The sequence below is a fragment of the Anticarsia gemmatalis genome, chromosome 6, assembly GCF_050436995.1.
Source record: "Anticarsia gemmatalis isolate Benzon Research Colony breed Stoneville strain chromosome 6, ilAntGemm2 primary, whole genome shotgun sequence".
NCBI classification, from domain to species: Eukaryota; Metazoa; Arthropoda; class Insecta; order Lepidoptera; family Erebidae; genus Anticarsia; species Anticarsia gemmatalis.
This window is the reverse complement of record NC_134750.1, coordinates 12036255-12050893: the sequence shown is the minus strand read 5'-3', so window position 1 is coordinate 12050893 and position 14639 is coordinate 12036255. Positions and strand designations below refer to the sequence as shown.

Below are 14639 nucleotides of genomic sequence, written 5' to 3'. Positions count from 1 at the left end.
CAAATATTTTAGTTTATTTTTGTTGCTTTCATATTGAGTTTAAGTTATTTTTACCAGCAAAAAATACGTTCTGTCATCTCTGCCCGTCCTATGGAAATAATGATTTTATGTATGTGTGTATGTTAATACTATACCAAAATACAAAAAAAATATACCTAGTTCTCTGTTATGTAAAAAATACTAGTCTAGTTAGTCTACTCTGTTAAGTAACAAAAAACTTGTGCTATGTTTGGTATGAATGTAGATCACCTCAATAAAAATAAGGGCACACCATGGAGCAGTATCAATACTATCAGAGACACAGGTGTGTGCACATCACAATCATATTTATCTAGCTGATTTATTGGACGGGCAGTGTAAATCTGTTATCTTCGTATTTTCCCGCATCCGACTGGCGACATAGCTGGTTCTAAACTACGAGTCACTATGATTCAGATATTCTAACCTTCAAAGCTTGTGATCTACAGTAAGTTCTCCGCCGCGGTCCGCCATATACGCGTTTGCGTAACCATCCATGAGAGAATACCAAGTGTCGTTGCAACAATGGGTGTCATACAAACTTTTGTGTTCTTAACTACTTTAGTGCTAGTTTCAACTAAACCTATAGACATTGTTAAAACTGCGGTAGTTGATGAAGTTCCTCAAATAAATGTTGTTGAAGATGTAGTTGTGAGAAATGATACAAATGTAGCAGTGAAGAATGAAACAGAATCAAGAGTGTTGAGGAACCAAATCAGACCGGACATGGTGGTCAATTCATATGAAATTGAATTAACACCTAATGCTGATGGAGTGACTTTTACTGGATTAGCAGTTATTCAAATAGCTATAACTGACGCAAATACTAGAGAAGACCCTGTTATTTTACACGCAAGAGACTTAGATATAAGATCTGTGAGGTATACAATATTTGGAGCCGGTGCAGTCTATGACGCAGATTTCGATATGGATGACGATGATGGTCTTTTAGAAATTGATGCTGGAGGCGTCGCGTCAACTTACAATTTCCAAATTCAGTACATTGGATCTCTGGCGATGGTTGGCAAAGCGTTTTATCGAGGAAATTACGATGACAAGTGAGTATATATTTGTAACTTTTTAATTAGACTAATACATTTTTAATTTAAAAATAACAGATCTGTAAAAAAAATCACTATTGACCTACATGAGTAAAGGCACATATAGTGAATTCCTTTTCTTTTCCTACGGACAGGGATGCGATGTCTTAAAACCTGCGCGTGGTATTTTTCGCAATTAATCATAATTTTATTTCCTTTAAATTGCGATCTATTTAGTTCACACCTTTGAAAGTTTTATACACAGACCTCGCACAATCAATGATGAATAATAAAGCAAAGAAAATGTTTAAAAAATATGATGTATTCCCTCTCAGCTTTTCTAATTACTTTTACCTTTAGTGGTCAATTTAATAATTCGAACTTTAACAATCGTTAGTGTTAATATTTGACCTTACAAATAATTTCGATGATAATATTTGGTTTAACTGAGAAGTGCTAACGAAAACTACGATCAAAAGTTCCGCTATCATAATCACATTTCGTTTTGATAAGTCAATACTTACAGACTAAAAGCTTATAACTCGTCATTATCGCCACTTGAAATGAAAACGACTAATATGACATTTGATTCCGCTTGTTTAGCTCCATAAGCAGTACCTGGTGAATTTAGTTCTATGATTTGTTCAAAACCACAGAAATTTAGTGTATAGAAAATTTTATTCGATACAATGATACGACTGAAACTAAACTATGTTATGCCTCTTTGTATATATTGTAGATAATTTATTATTGCCATTTAATATTATTTTCTAGAATTAAGTTTAGAATTTCTTATGTATTAGAAACACATAATTTTAAATAAGTAACTAAAAACTTTTTAGATTTGAGTTACCTACATAATTGTCACGTAAAAATATCATAAGCCAAGGATACAATAAAAATCCTTCGACAATTTAGCTTTGATATATCTGGCGTCATCAAGTGACTTTGCCGACCCTAGTTTTAGAATCCCGAACATTCCTTCAAAATGTGGTATGCAACACTAAGATTGAAATGTACTCGTGTGAGATATGATCCAGATAAAAGATGAAGTATATCTTAAACCTTATCAACAATACAGATACTTCACGATAACGTCAATCAAAATATAGGTAGAAACATGGATTCAGATCAATAATAACAATATCTAACTCTTAAAATACCAACAAAATAAAAAATACATATTCTTAAAAGCAAAAAATATGAAACATACATAATATATACACAAAATCACGTATGGAAAGGCAGGGGCTAAAGAAAAAATAAAAATATGACGATATTAGTCATACAATCTTCTCTAATCGTATCGAATTAAGGACATAATATATTAATACGTTAGTTAGACCGTACGGTATATGCTACCACTGATTGCCTTCATATTTGTATTTACTGGACATTTAAAGATAATAATATTACTCATAATATGTACCTTTTGAGCTACGAACTACGTACATTAATTCTACCTTACGCCAAATTAATCATCTGCAATCGACGAATACAGACCATTGACCATGCTGACCATCATTATGTACTTAAGATAACTATTTTTAAATTATTTTTACCCCGAGGAAATATTCTTAATCGTTTCATACAGTGCTAGGCGGATGTACGATAAGTGAATATAAAAGAACTAAATTCCATCTTCAATTTTATCTCCCTTTGGCTGAAGCGTTATCTCCTATCACTCAAGATGATCACTATCCAATTTTTATATTTCAACGACCCATTTCTTCGAAGATAGTAGTGCGAACAAACGTATGAGACGGTCGTGTGTGGTGTCACCGGCCAATTCAATTCAACCAAAATGGGCCGGAGTAGGTTCAAGTGGAAGTGTGTTTTTGTATCATATTTAGTTCTAATAAATGTGTTTACAAAGTCTTTGCCGATATACGAACCAGTTTTGTCGTCACTCGCAACTACTGATACAGTTTTCAAAAATCCCGAAGTTCCTCAAGTAACAGATGATATCGTAGAAGAAGCTGTAATACAAAGTGACAATGTAACTCCAGCTAATAATAAAAATTATACGGAAACAAAATTGGCCGCAAATGAAGCTAGGAATGGCTTAAGAAGTAACCTTAGGCCGGATCAAGCAGTAAGAATGTATGCCATTGAATTGACGGCCAATGAAAATACGTTTTCCGGTAGAACAGTTGTCGAAGTGACTTTGACTCAAGCGACGAGAGAAGACCCAATTCTTTTCCACGCAGAAGGTCTTAACATCCAGTCTGTGAAGGCTGGAATCTTCACTGATGCATCTGCTGTAGATGTGGACTTTGAAGTGGATGATAATATTTTGGAAATATCACCAGCTGCTACTGCGTTGTCGTTTGTTATTATTATAGAATATACCGGACGGTATGATAATGGTGGGCGAGGTCTTCATAGAGGTGTATTTGATAATGACGGGTAATTTATGTAACAAATATTTTCTTAAATATAAAAATTGAGCGATATATGCTTATTACAGTCTAAATTTATTTTAAAGTCAACTTGAGTGATATCTGTAAACAAAATGGCGTTAATGTAAAAACTAAATAATTTTATATTGTTCTTAATGCAAAAGCGGAACTTTTTCATCTCTTCTCATGCTATTATTCATAAACGGTATGATACAAGTGCAAATAAATTTGTATGCGTAATTTTTCGATAAGCAGCTTTCGATTATAAGATTTGCGTATCCAAAGACCGTTTTACTTGATACATTTAATCTATCGGTTAAAATAAGCGACTGATACGTTCTCACAATAATAAAGGTGATTGAAATAAATAAATTCGATGAAAACTAAACAATTAACAATAATTATTATGATAAAGAAAATACATATTATTACCTTGAAATTAAGAATGCAGTTAATGCAGTTAATGCAGTTCAAAACTTATTATTATTTCGTTACCATCATATCTTATTTCATCAATCACTTCAAACCACATCCAACCTTAGACTAAATAAAAAATGTTCTGTTTCAGCTCGTACTTGGCTATGAACCTGCACCCGATATACGCCAGACGCGTATTCCCTTGCATCGATGAGCCCACCGCATCGTCTATGATAAGGTTCACCTTCAACGGCCTAGATTATACCCATTTGGTATCAAATTCTATGTTGGAGGAGAATAGTCAGTAAGTACCTAAATTACTATACACAAGAAAAGGAAATAATTTTTGTTTCGACAATATTTGTCTCTATTATAATTTCAAACACTTATATTTAAGTATAATAATTGCTAGACTAATGAGTTAGCAAATATCTGTTAAGTAGGCAATTGATCTACCTAAACAAATAAATGTTTTGTTTGATGATTGGAGACAAACATTACCGTTTACAAAGTTTATTGTACGAGGTATTAGCATATCTTCTATTCCGCTTTATAAACATTTTTAATTAGATTACTTAAATTCCAAAATACTTTCTTTCAGAACCCAGTTCCGTGCCTTAGAAAGCCCTCCTCACGTCTGGGGTATGATTGCCCACAATTTCATTAACATCAACATCCCCACGGCCCAAGTCTTGTTATTCGGAAGAGCAGGCATCACGAACCAGGATGCCCAAGCGTCCGTCGCCATCAACTACTACTACAACCAACTGAACGAATGGACCAACCGACCTTATTTAGAGATTATTCAAAATCAAGATGGAAGGATGAATATTGTTGCGTTACCTGATATTTCTATGGATTGGCATGCTCTATCCACTGTAGCTATCTGGTGAGTTCGTAAGGTCATTATATTCTCTTAACCTTGTCTTTCTTGAAAATGATTATCTTTCCTGTGAGATAAATTACTATTTCTTTAAGGCGTCATTATTTCAAAGACCTAACATTATTACAATATTATATTAATTAACGTACATACCTACGCAAGTTTTGGCATTGAAAGGTATTCCTTTTGCTATCAACTAATGTCACTAGGCTACTTTTGGGACAGGCATTATCATTAAGTAAAAAAAATTCTTTAACTTCTGGAAACGATGTACTCTTTTGCTTTGTTTCTAAAAATTTTCATTATTATTAATTGCAAGAGTAATTGACATGTTGATTGTTATTCAGGGAGCCGCACTTGTTTATGGAGCCAGTGCACTCGGTGCAGCAAAGAAAGACTGCTCTATTCGAGATAGCGAAAGCGATGGCAAAGCAGTGGTTTGGCTACTTGATCTTCCCTCAGAACTGGAAATTCGAGTGGGTCGTCTCTGGATTGGCGTCTTATGCAGCGTACGAAATGTTGAGAATGGTGAGTTTTTAAGTAAAATTTTCTTAAGACAATGCTTGGTAAGCCAAGCATGAATCAGTCCAATCATGACGGTGGGCTATCACGTATCTCAGTTGACAATTACTTGAAAGCCATCATGCTGTGCATTGGTTTCGCTCTAAGATTCTAGTCATTAAACGTTACAACTAAGCAGCAATGTACTAAATAGTGACCATCAATTTGACATACACTAGTTTTCAACTGAGATACGTGATTGCCCCCAAAATGCTGGCAATTACTTAGCACAAAGAATTAACATTGCTGTACAACGTGGCAATGCTGCCGCACCATCATTCTGGAAACTTTCCTGGTAGACAAAGATGCAGACTAGTATTTTGACGCATAGCACACTCTCTCTTTCTTTTTTAATTTATATTTTGTATATATTTTTTTAGTAATTTGTGTATATTATAATATATATTAATGCAAATAGCATTGAAAATGTTCCAAGAATTCATGCAATTAGTTGTATGCATGACCAGGCGTATTCATTACTCCAAATGAAGTCATGCACAATATAAAGCGTTTTTAAACTTTTTGATAGATGGTTCTATTATTTTATCCTTTCTTGTATGTTAAATCGACAGGCAAATTGATAACATTTCTCAGTAACAATTGATAGTGTCTTGATAGCTGTGTGAAGTGGTTTACGATCACCTTTGGTTACGACGACTAAGAGTATTAATATTTGAAATAAGTAGTAAAATACGTAAGAAATTCTAACAAGACAGCTGTCATAAGATTAGATTAATATCTTAAAATACATACGCGTGACTGCAACAGTTACTCGTAGGAATCACGTAAAACTGTAACATTTTCTTGAGAGATTAATGCAAGCCAAATCCGAGGTTCATTAAACAAAATATTACGGTATGAGAATGTGTAAAACTTATGATTCTTACTTGTAAATTGAAAAGAGACAAGAAGCATATCTATATATATAAAAGAAAGTCGTGTTAGTTACACCACTTATAACTAAAGAACGGCAGAACAGATTTGGCTGAAAATTGGTAGGGAGGTAACTTAGAGCCAGGAGATGGACATAGGATACTTTTTATTCCGCTCGACCGTGTTTGAACATGCTAGAAGAACAGAATATTGAAATAACAACATCAATTAGTCATGATCTCCTGGTAGCTGTGGATCTTTTTTCCGATCAGAATTAGGCCTAAAAACTAAAAAACGGCTCTATAAACTCTAAAGACTCTCTACAAACCTTTTCACAGTTACCAGGAGATCATGACCTCTTGCTTGCTAAACAACTTTAATTTTAATAGATTTAGCTTCAAAACCGACGTAGTTTCATAGAAACTATTTCACCCCCGTCAATTATTATTTATTGCGTCATTCTTAATTTCTAACTATATAGCAAATATTAATTTTATTCGAATTAGCTCTAAAACTGACGGAGTTACATACAAACTTACCCCCTCCTTCTACCCTCCTAAAGAGCGAATTTCCAAAGAAAATAGCCTATATGTTAGCGAAGACTAATAGCTATATAACAAAAAAGTTTCATCTTACTCCGTCCAGTTGCTTTTGCGTGAAAAGCAAACAACAAACAGACAGACAAAAAAAAATTAAATCATATTTTTGGCTTCTATTGGTTGTATGAAGATCCCCCATTTTAGTTTTTCTTTAATATCTATAATGTGCAGACATGAGGTTGTTATAATTTTATTATATGTATAGATTTACAAACACTTTTTTTAAACAATAAAATGCCATTTTTATGAATGCGCTAATCTCAGGAACTACTGGTCCGATTTGAAAAAATCTTTCAGAGTTAGATAGCCCATTTATCGAGGAAGGCTATAGGCTATATGACCAATACGAGCGAAACAGCAGTAAAAAATGTTTCAAAAACGGGAAAAATTATCTCTTATGTGACGCAAGCGAAGTTGCGCGGGTCAGCTAGTTCTTGATATATCTTCTGGTAGAATAGTGTATAAAGGAAAATGAATCACCGAAATGTATGTACGTGCAGACATTTTTGAATTTTTTTTTTGTTTTATATGTTTGTAACTTGTTTGGGACAAGGTTTGTATGGGATTGATGGAATCAAAATTCTTAAATGAAAATGAAATCAACGGGACATTATTGTACCCGGACGAAGATGAGCCAATCTGCTAGTTTAGACATTGATAAGTATGTGATTTTTCAGTTCCAAGCAGACCCCAATGACGTGACTCTTCTAGACGTAAATACAGTATTTGTGACTGACGTCATCCAAGAGAGTTTGCTCCGTGATGCTTACGTCGGTGCTCAAGTCCTAGAGCCAGAGAATGACCTGTTTGAAGAAGACGAGATCAGGGACCATGTGAACGGTCTGCTTAAGTACAAGGCTCCAGCGCTTTTGAGAATGATGCGGCTTGTACTAGGTGATGCTAATACAGACTTTATTCAATCGGCTGGTAGAGCATTGCTCACTGTAAGGTAAGATGTTATTTGTATAACGATTTATTTAGTTAGTTTATTTTTCTGGAAACGTTGTTAAAATTACTCTTGGCAGGGATGGCTGGCTTTAGCTACAGTGGTTTGGGAAAAGCTGTGAAATTTTAATTAAAATCGGTCTTAGAGAATTGACAATGTAGCACCTTTGAATGTAGTTAATCAAATGAGTTAGTTACAGTAAGACACTAATCGTTGTAATATACTGCTCATTTCTTAAAATAATTAAGCATGGATTGTCAGAATCATTAGGTAATTTGTTAAAACTTCTATTGAAGTGGTTTTTGTACTTGAAATTCAATGTTGGATAATATTTTACTGAACGAAGTTAAAGAGTATTAAAAGGCTGAAAAAAAATATTTGAGAAAAGTTTTGCGGAAAACGGGGGACATAAACCTTCGGTTTAACTTCTCCTTATACATATTTGCGTGTTACGATAACAATATTATCAGCGGACACGAATATTTCAAATTCCCAATTCTTCTTAAACATTATCACGTACTTAAAGATATCAAATTTCTCATAGTACGAGTAGATATGATTTATCAATCATCTAATGCGTTATTGGGTTCCTCTTGCATTCCTATGAGATGAATATTGTGTATAATAATCGCAATAACAACTTTTTATGACACTTAATTCTATAGCACGATTTTTACAGTCGGTTTACATTTAAATTGTACTTAAAATTTAATTACTCCAACACCCGCTTGGGGCGCTAGTTTTCCTACAAAGGTTTTCCTTCAAAGTAGCTAGCAGTTCGTCGATAGTCGATAGGGGTGAAGAATTACGTAACTGTATCTTTTACATTATAGAACAAAGATCTTTCGATCTTTCCAAAAAAGACCTCTCATTTTGTACTGTAAATATACTACAAGTTACAACTAACTTTTATATTTATTCCAGAGCTTTAACGCCAGTCAACTCTTTTGACTTCGTGGATGCCATCAATAGTGATTGGTTGGCCAACGGCAACGGCATAGTGGACGACATCGGTGAATACTTAGAAGAATGGACACTAAACTCCGGTTATCCTCTACTGCACGTTGGTCTGAGGCAGGGCGGAGTTCTGATCACGCAGGTAATTGAGCGACACGGTTAATGATTGTTAACTTAATTGTCAACAATACCGACTTCAAGGTGCTGACAAAAGCAAGAAGATGTTTAGCTAAAATTCTATTAAACAGCCACTCATATGTATACGGAATGTTTGCAAAATGGTAGTTCCTAAATGTCTACTTCTCCTACTAGAAAATTATATAAAGTAAAATATTATGAAGAAACCTTACCGGAGTTAGGAAGTTAAGGTTGTAGACTTCAGAGCCTCGGAGAACGCGTGCAGCTGTGGATCCTGAGTTTGACCTAGTCGTAGCGCCTTTCCGTACCACACGGGCTATGAGAGCGAGGAATTAAAGAGTGTACTTGTATATTATGTGCACATTTGGTCACTATAAACATAGTCCTGCACAATAAGCCGACTTAAAAAAACTGACCACCGTAGCCAAATATCGGCTTACTTTATTACTAACCTAAAGTAATTATATTTTTTCCAGGAGCGTTTCAGCTTCGCAGCTCAGCCACAACAAGTAAACTACTTGATACCGATCACGTACACGACTAGTGTCAATCCTGACTTCTCCAACGTTCATCCGATCACTATGACAGATGCCACGCAGACGATTAACTTCTTCCTTGATGAAGAAGATTGGGTGCTTTTTAACATCCAGGGAGAAGGTTTGTGATATAATTTGTAATATATTAGTTGATATTTTATAATCCAACAACTTTTTATTTTTCCCATAATTTCAAATATTTACATTAACATATAAGAAAAATAATATATTAAAGAATAAACATAGTTAAATCCAACAACTTAGTGTATCGGTTTTTTCGACAAAATTTTGAATTTTAAGCAACCTTCACTCACAGCCTTATGCAGCTAATGGTTGCCTGTTTGCTACTTTTTTAGACATACATCTGAACGCAAAAAATATGTTATAAGAATACCTAAAATACTGAAATATTTGTAATCATCATGTCAAAACAAGAAAAAACATTATTTTTAAAGGTTACTATCGAGTCAACTACGACAATGACCTGTGGGAGAGGATTATTGAAGCTTTGGAAGACGAGGAAAGAAGAGAAGAGATTCATCCACTCAATCGTGCTACTGTGAGTAGACACCAACATTTATGTAGAAAAATATTGTTAAGTTTACGAATCAGATTTTCAGTACACAAAATTTCTTGATATTTTGCCTGTTGTCGACGAATCGCGCTACTGATTGCAGCAAACCATAAACAGATCACAATGTCGATGAATTTTTAAAACTGGTGTCATATTATTATCGTGACTTGTATTTTTTTTTATTATGAAAATAAATAATGTTCTAATACAAATTACGTTTTTTTTTAATTGCAGCTTGTAGACGATGCTCTGAACTTAGCGAGAGCAGGAAGACTGGATTACGAAACAGCATTCAGAGTAGTTCTGACGATGGAATTAGAAACTGAGTACGCTGTCTGGAAGGCCTTCATCAGAAACATGGAGTTTTTGAGGAAACGACTCGTAGCTCTTGTTGATGATGATGAGGACCTAGATCCTGATATTTATTTGGTAAGTTAATTTAAAAAAGCTATAGTATATATAGTAAGTTTTCTGTAACCAAAACATTGAGTTCAGGTTTGCTTCATGTACAACTACATCACTAGGTAATTTAATTATTATAGAGCTTCACCGAAGCCCATCACCGAAATACAATCGAAAGATCGATTAGAAGTAAATTGAAAATGCTTTGGTTTTCTAAAATAAGTATTTGACCAGCTTTCATTTCAAATTTCGTTATAGCTTTGAGTGTATAAAATAACATAACAAAACATTCGAAAATTCGAATTTTCAGAGAATGGTGCGAAGAACAATCGGTGCTTTAGAAAACGAGTTAGGCTTCCAGCCCGATGTGACCCTGACTGAACCGGCTATGACCACGTTGACTCGCGGCATGGTGATGGAGCATGCTTGTATTTCTAACTATCAGCCTTGCATCGCAGCGGCAGTTGATTGGTTCTATGAAGGGAACACTGATGTGGTGTGAGTATTTACTAGGGATCATTTCACTGAGGATATAAAGGTTAACTTTTTGGTAAAGCAGGCGACGGACGGAAAGAATGGAAGCTGTAGTTGTTGATTGCCTCTGTGACGCCGTTGGTAGTGTATGCTAATGCTACGCAGAGGTATCGGGTGCGAATGCCGAATTAGGTCAAAAATTTGTTCCTATTTTTTCACAGACCCCTTTGGTATGTTCAGACACTCAAAGCTCTTTGACTGTTTTTAAATAAGACCCCCTCTTTCTTAGATATTTGCACTCGTTGCTTCGTAAATGACCAATGGACTGAGCATCCTTAAACTCTGATAAGTAGTACTTAAATAGAAAAGTTTATTTTGTCAGGTACATTGGTACAGGATTTGTCAATTAAGAAGATATTTTACTCATACATCGTGTGTTTATTTAGGAATCCAAACATCCCTCACGACTTGAGACCAGCAGTGTACTGCACAATGGTGAGAGAAGCGGAGGACGGCGGCCCCGTCACGGCTTTGTACAATAGACTGGAGATAGAACCGACTCTTTACGAGAGAACTGTCATCTTGGAGTCTTTGGCTTGCTCTCGGGACCAAGCCTTTATTCGAACGTAAGTATCTGTTGAAATAATTGTTAAATAATTTAAACTATCAGTTACATTTTGGTACTTTTGTTTTGTTTACTCGATGTCGTCACGGGCTGAGTGTCAGCCCGCATGCTATACCTATCCTAACCTTTAATTTTCATACAAAGTAATTTGATAGCTAGCCGGTTGTTGGTAGTCGATAGTGGTAGAGAACCGAGCTTAAAGTCAGCCGCCTCCCAGAAGTCAACCCTTCTTGGGAAAATTATGCTTCTAGAAATTTACTCATAATAGATTGTTTATTCTAGGCTTTTAGATGAAACAGTAGCTGTGAACAGTCCTTACAGCGTAGAAGAACGTTCCAAGATCTTTGCTGCGGTCGCTCGCACCAGCCACAATACAGCTGAAGCCATCAATTTCATTTCAAGGCGCACTAACGAGATTAGGAACATGTATGTATTTATAACCCACTTCAATTTTTGCGCTCATCGCTCGGTAAACGATCTGTAGGTTGAGCAAACCTTCGCACGATCATTCCATAGATGGGCGACGGCATTGTGGTATTTTAACTGGTCGTCTATGTGCTTCGGAGGGCACAAAAGTCGTTCTCGGTTGTTGTCAATGAAGGTAACAGCCACGTCAAAGGTCTTCGGGCGGTTTGAACATATTTGATAGTAGATTGACCATTAATCATATGATAAGAATAAGAGACCGACTAAAAGAAAGGAGGTTCTCGGTATTCGCGATTTTTTATGTTTAATGAAAGTTTTAATAAAAAGGTACAAAAAATACCATAGCCTTTAATATTTTTTTTTTTCTAGGTATGGAGGTCCGGAGAAATTAGAAGAAATCATTTTCATCCTGGCTGAAAACATGGCTGACAATGACATGTCGACTGATGTAAGTACTTTTTGTAGTTTGAATCTCTGAGGTTAAGCTACGCTTGCGAAGGTGGTGCTGTGGGTAGGTAACCATCTTATAGAAATCGAGTTTCCGAAGGCACGTTAAATTGTGGGTCTCGACTTTATTTTTCAAATCGTTAACATTAGTCAGAAGCTTGAAAGTCTGACAACTAGTCTTACCAAATGATATCGTGTTGTAATCCAGGTAGCTGGGTAGTAGAGGTCCAATAGTCAGGCCCTTCATGTAAAATTCAGCTGCATCCAGTGAGACTGGAAGTCGACTCCAACGTAGTGTGAAGAAAGGAAACTGATATATTCTTATTTTTGTTTACAGTTTAGCATCTGGGTGAATGCCCAGAACAACAACCTGGATGACTCACAAGCGGCTGCCGAGCGTGCTTTGCTGCAAGTCAATCAGAACTTGGTGTGGGACAATGCTAATTTAGAAGCGGTCTACGAATGGATAGACGAGAATGATGCTTCGACCATGGTACTGTCTTTAGTAGCGCTTTGCGTATCAGTCATGGTGGCTATGTTGAACCATTAGAAAAATAAGGGTACAAAAATTACAACTCTGTCTTTTTTGATTAGATTTTTTTTTATAGATAAAGTGGTATTCATGAAGAAATTATGTATTGTATTGAGATAATTTTGAAAAGCGATTTTTAAAGACAGTGTTGTGATTTTTGTAAAAAACGTAATTTATGTAGGTAAAACTTATGCGTATAGTTAGAATTATGATGAATATAACACATTAACCTATATACCTCTTATAAAAAAATTTAGATTATATTTTGTATAATTAAGTTATAATAATCAATTATATTTAATATTAATAATCGAACTCTACAGTAAAGCCTTAGAAGATATTAATTTGTAAAATAAATATTAAATTATTGTTTTAAATGAGCGAATGAAGAAGAAAACTCGGTATTATCATTGTTGATAATAATTGTAGTTTTAGTGGAGCTTACATCCGAATACAAAAAGATCGGCAAAGGTATATTGGTGTTCCGTCGCGACAGATCAGCGAATTTTCATCATGAGTCACACCGGCTTAAGGCTTGCAACAAATATTCGGTTCGGCACGTTCGGTTCGGCAATATTTACCAAAAAACCACTAGAATGGCTCGTTCGGCTTATGCCGATCGGGTTCATCTACATATATTTGATTTGCCGGCTAGGCCGATTAATGCCTAAACGAATATGTGCGTAGCAAGCTTAACTGTATTCACGTTACAAATATTTTCAAAAATATTTATAACATCTTAAATTGTACGTATACAAAATCATTTAGAAATGTAGTTTCTAAATTAATTTTGTCCAGTTTTTAATCTAATAAAATTGCAGTGAAGTATGCACTTTCTGTCTAACTAATACATGTCGTGTAAGCTCTGAGTTGTTATACAGTGTTTTATCTTTTTCACTCACATATTATAGTCTAATGTGATTGAGAGTGACAAAATACGTATATAAAACCACGCTTTCTAGGGGTAGACCAGAGAACAAAGCACTGTAGCTCCATTCTATAAGTATCGACTACCGACGACCGACCTGTCATTGAGAAATTTTGTATGAAAATCTGATCAGCGCCTCTGACGGGCGTCGTAGAAACTTATTTGGCAGTACATTCTAAATGTCAAAATGTCGATAGCTAGTCGGTTGTCGGTAGTCGATAGTGGTAGAGAATCGAGGTACGGTATGACTAATATAGTCAGAGCTTATACAACCTTATTAGCAAGACGATTTGTATAAAGTATACATTGTTTTTATTTTCGGATGCAAGCCATTTTGAATGATCACGTCTTGCTACATAGAATGTAATGAGAATGTTTGATAAAATATTATTTTATACGTATAATATTGCTTATTTTTGTAGTTATTAGAACATTATTGTATTAATTGTATAATTATACTTAGACTAGTTGAAACAGAATTGCACAAAGTGGTTAAGATTTTTAATATTAAATTATAGTTTAAAAGAAATATTATTCTTATAGAAAAATAGCGACATAATGCGCGTAAAATAAGGTTTATAATATTATATTAAATGTGAGTAAAATTATTAATAACAACATTATATTTATAGCGTAAGTGTATTTTAAGGTTTGATTTTTTACTGCATTTTCACTCATAATTTATATTTTTAAATAATTATATTTTCGTAGATTAGAAAACCTAATTTGTGGCAAACGCGTCCTCTTGCCTCATATTTGGTATATATTTAAATTATTATATTATTTAAGGAAAATAAAACAAACATTTTTAAACATAGAAAACATTTATTAATCAATATTAATAATTTATTTTAAACATCT

At 34.6% G+C, this 14639-nt stretch overlaps 1 protein-coding gene across 2 annotated transcripts; it reads left to right on the top strand.

Moving 5' to 3' along the window:
• The first annotated feature begins 351 nt into the window (after positions 1–351).
• Positions 352–14629, top strand: LOC142973765 (membrane alanyl aminopeptidase-like). Of its 2 annotated transcripts, none has more exons than XM_076115762.1 (14): positions 352–1076; positions 4029–4181; positions 4479–4766; positions 5108–5288; positions 7471–7742; positions 8664–8838; positions 9311–9491; positions 9826–9929; positions 10179–10373; positions 10657–10844; positions 11267–11446; positions 11728–11871; positions 12241–12319; positions 12656–14629. In XM_076115762.1, the coding sequence occupies exons 1-14, from the start codon at positions 544–546 to the stop codon at positions 12866–12868; spliced, it is 2886 nt and encodes a 961-aa protein (XP_075971877.1). In that variant the 5' UTR covers positions 352–543; the 3' UTR covers positions 12869–14629. The 2 variants fall into 2 exon arrangements, with proteins under 2 accessions (XP_075971877.1, XP_075971876.1); XM_076115761.1 differs by lacking the exon at positions 352–1076 and adding an exon at positions 2808–3467.
• Positions 14630–14639: the final 10 nt, after the last annotated feature.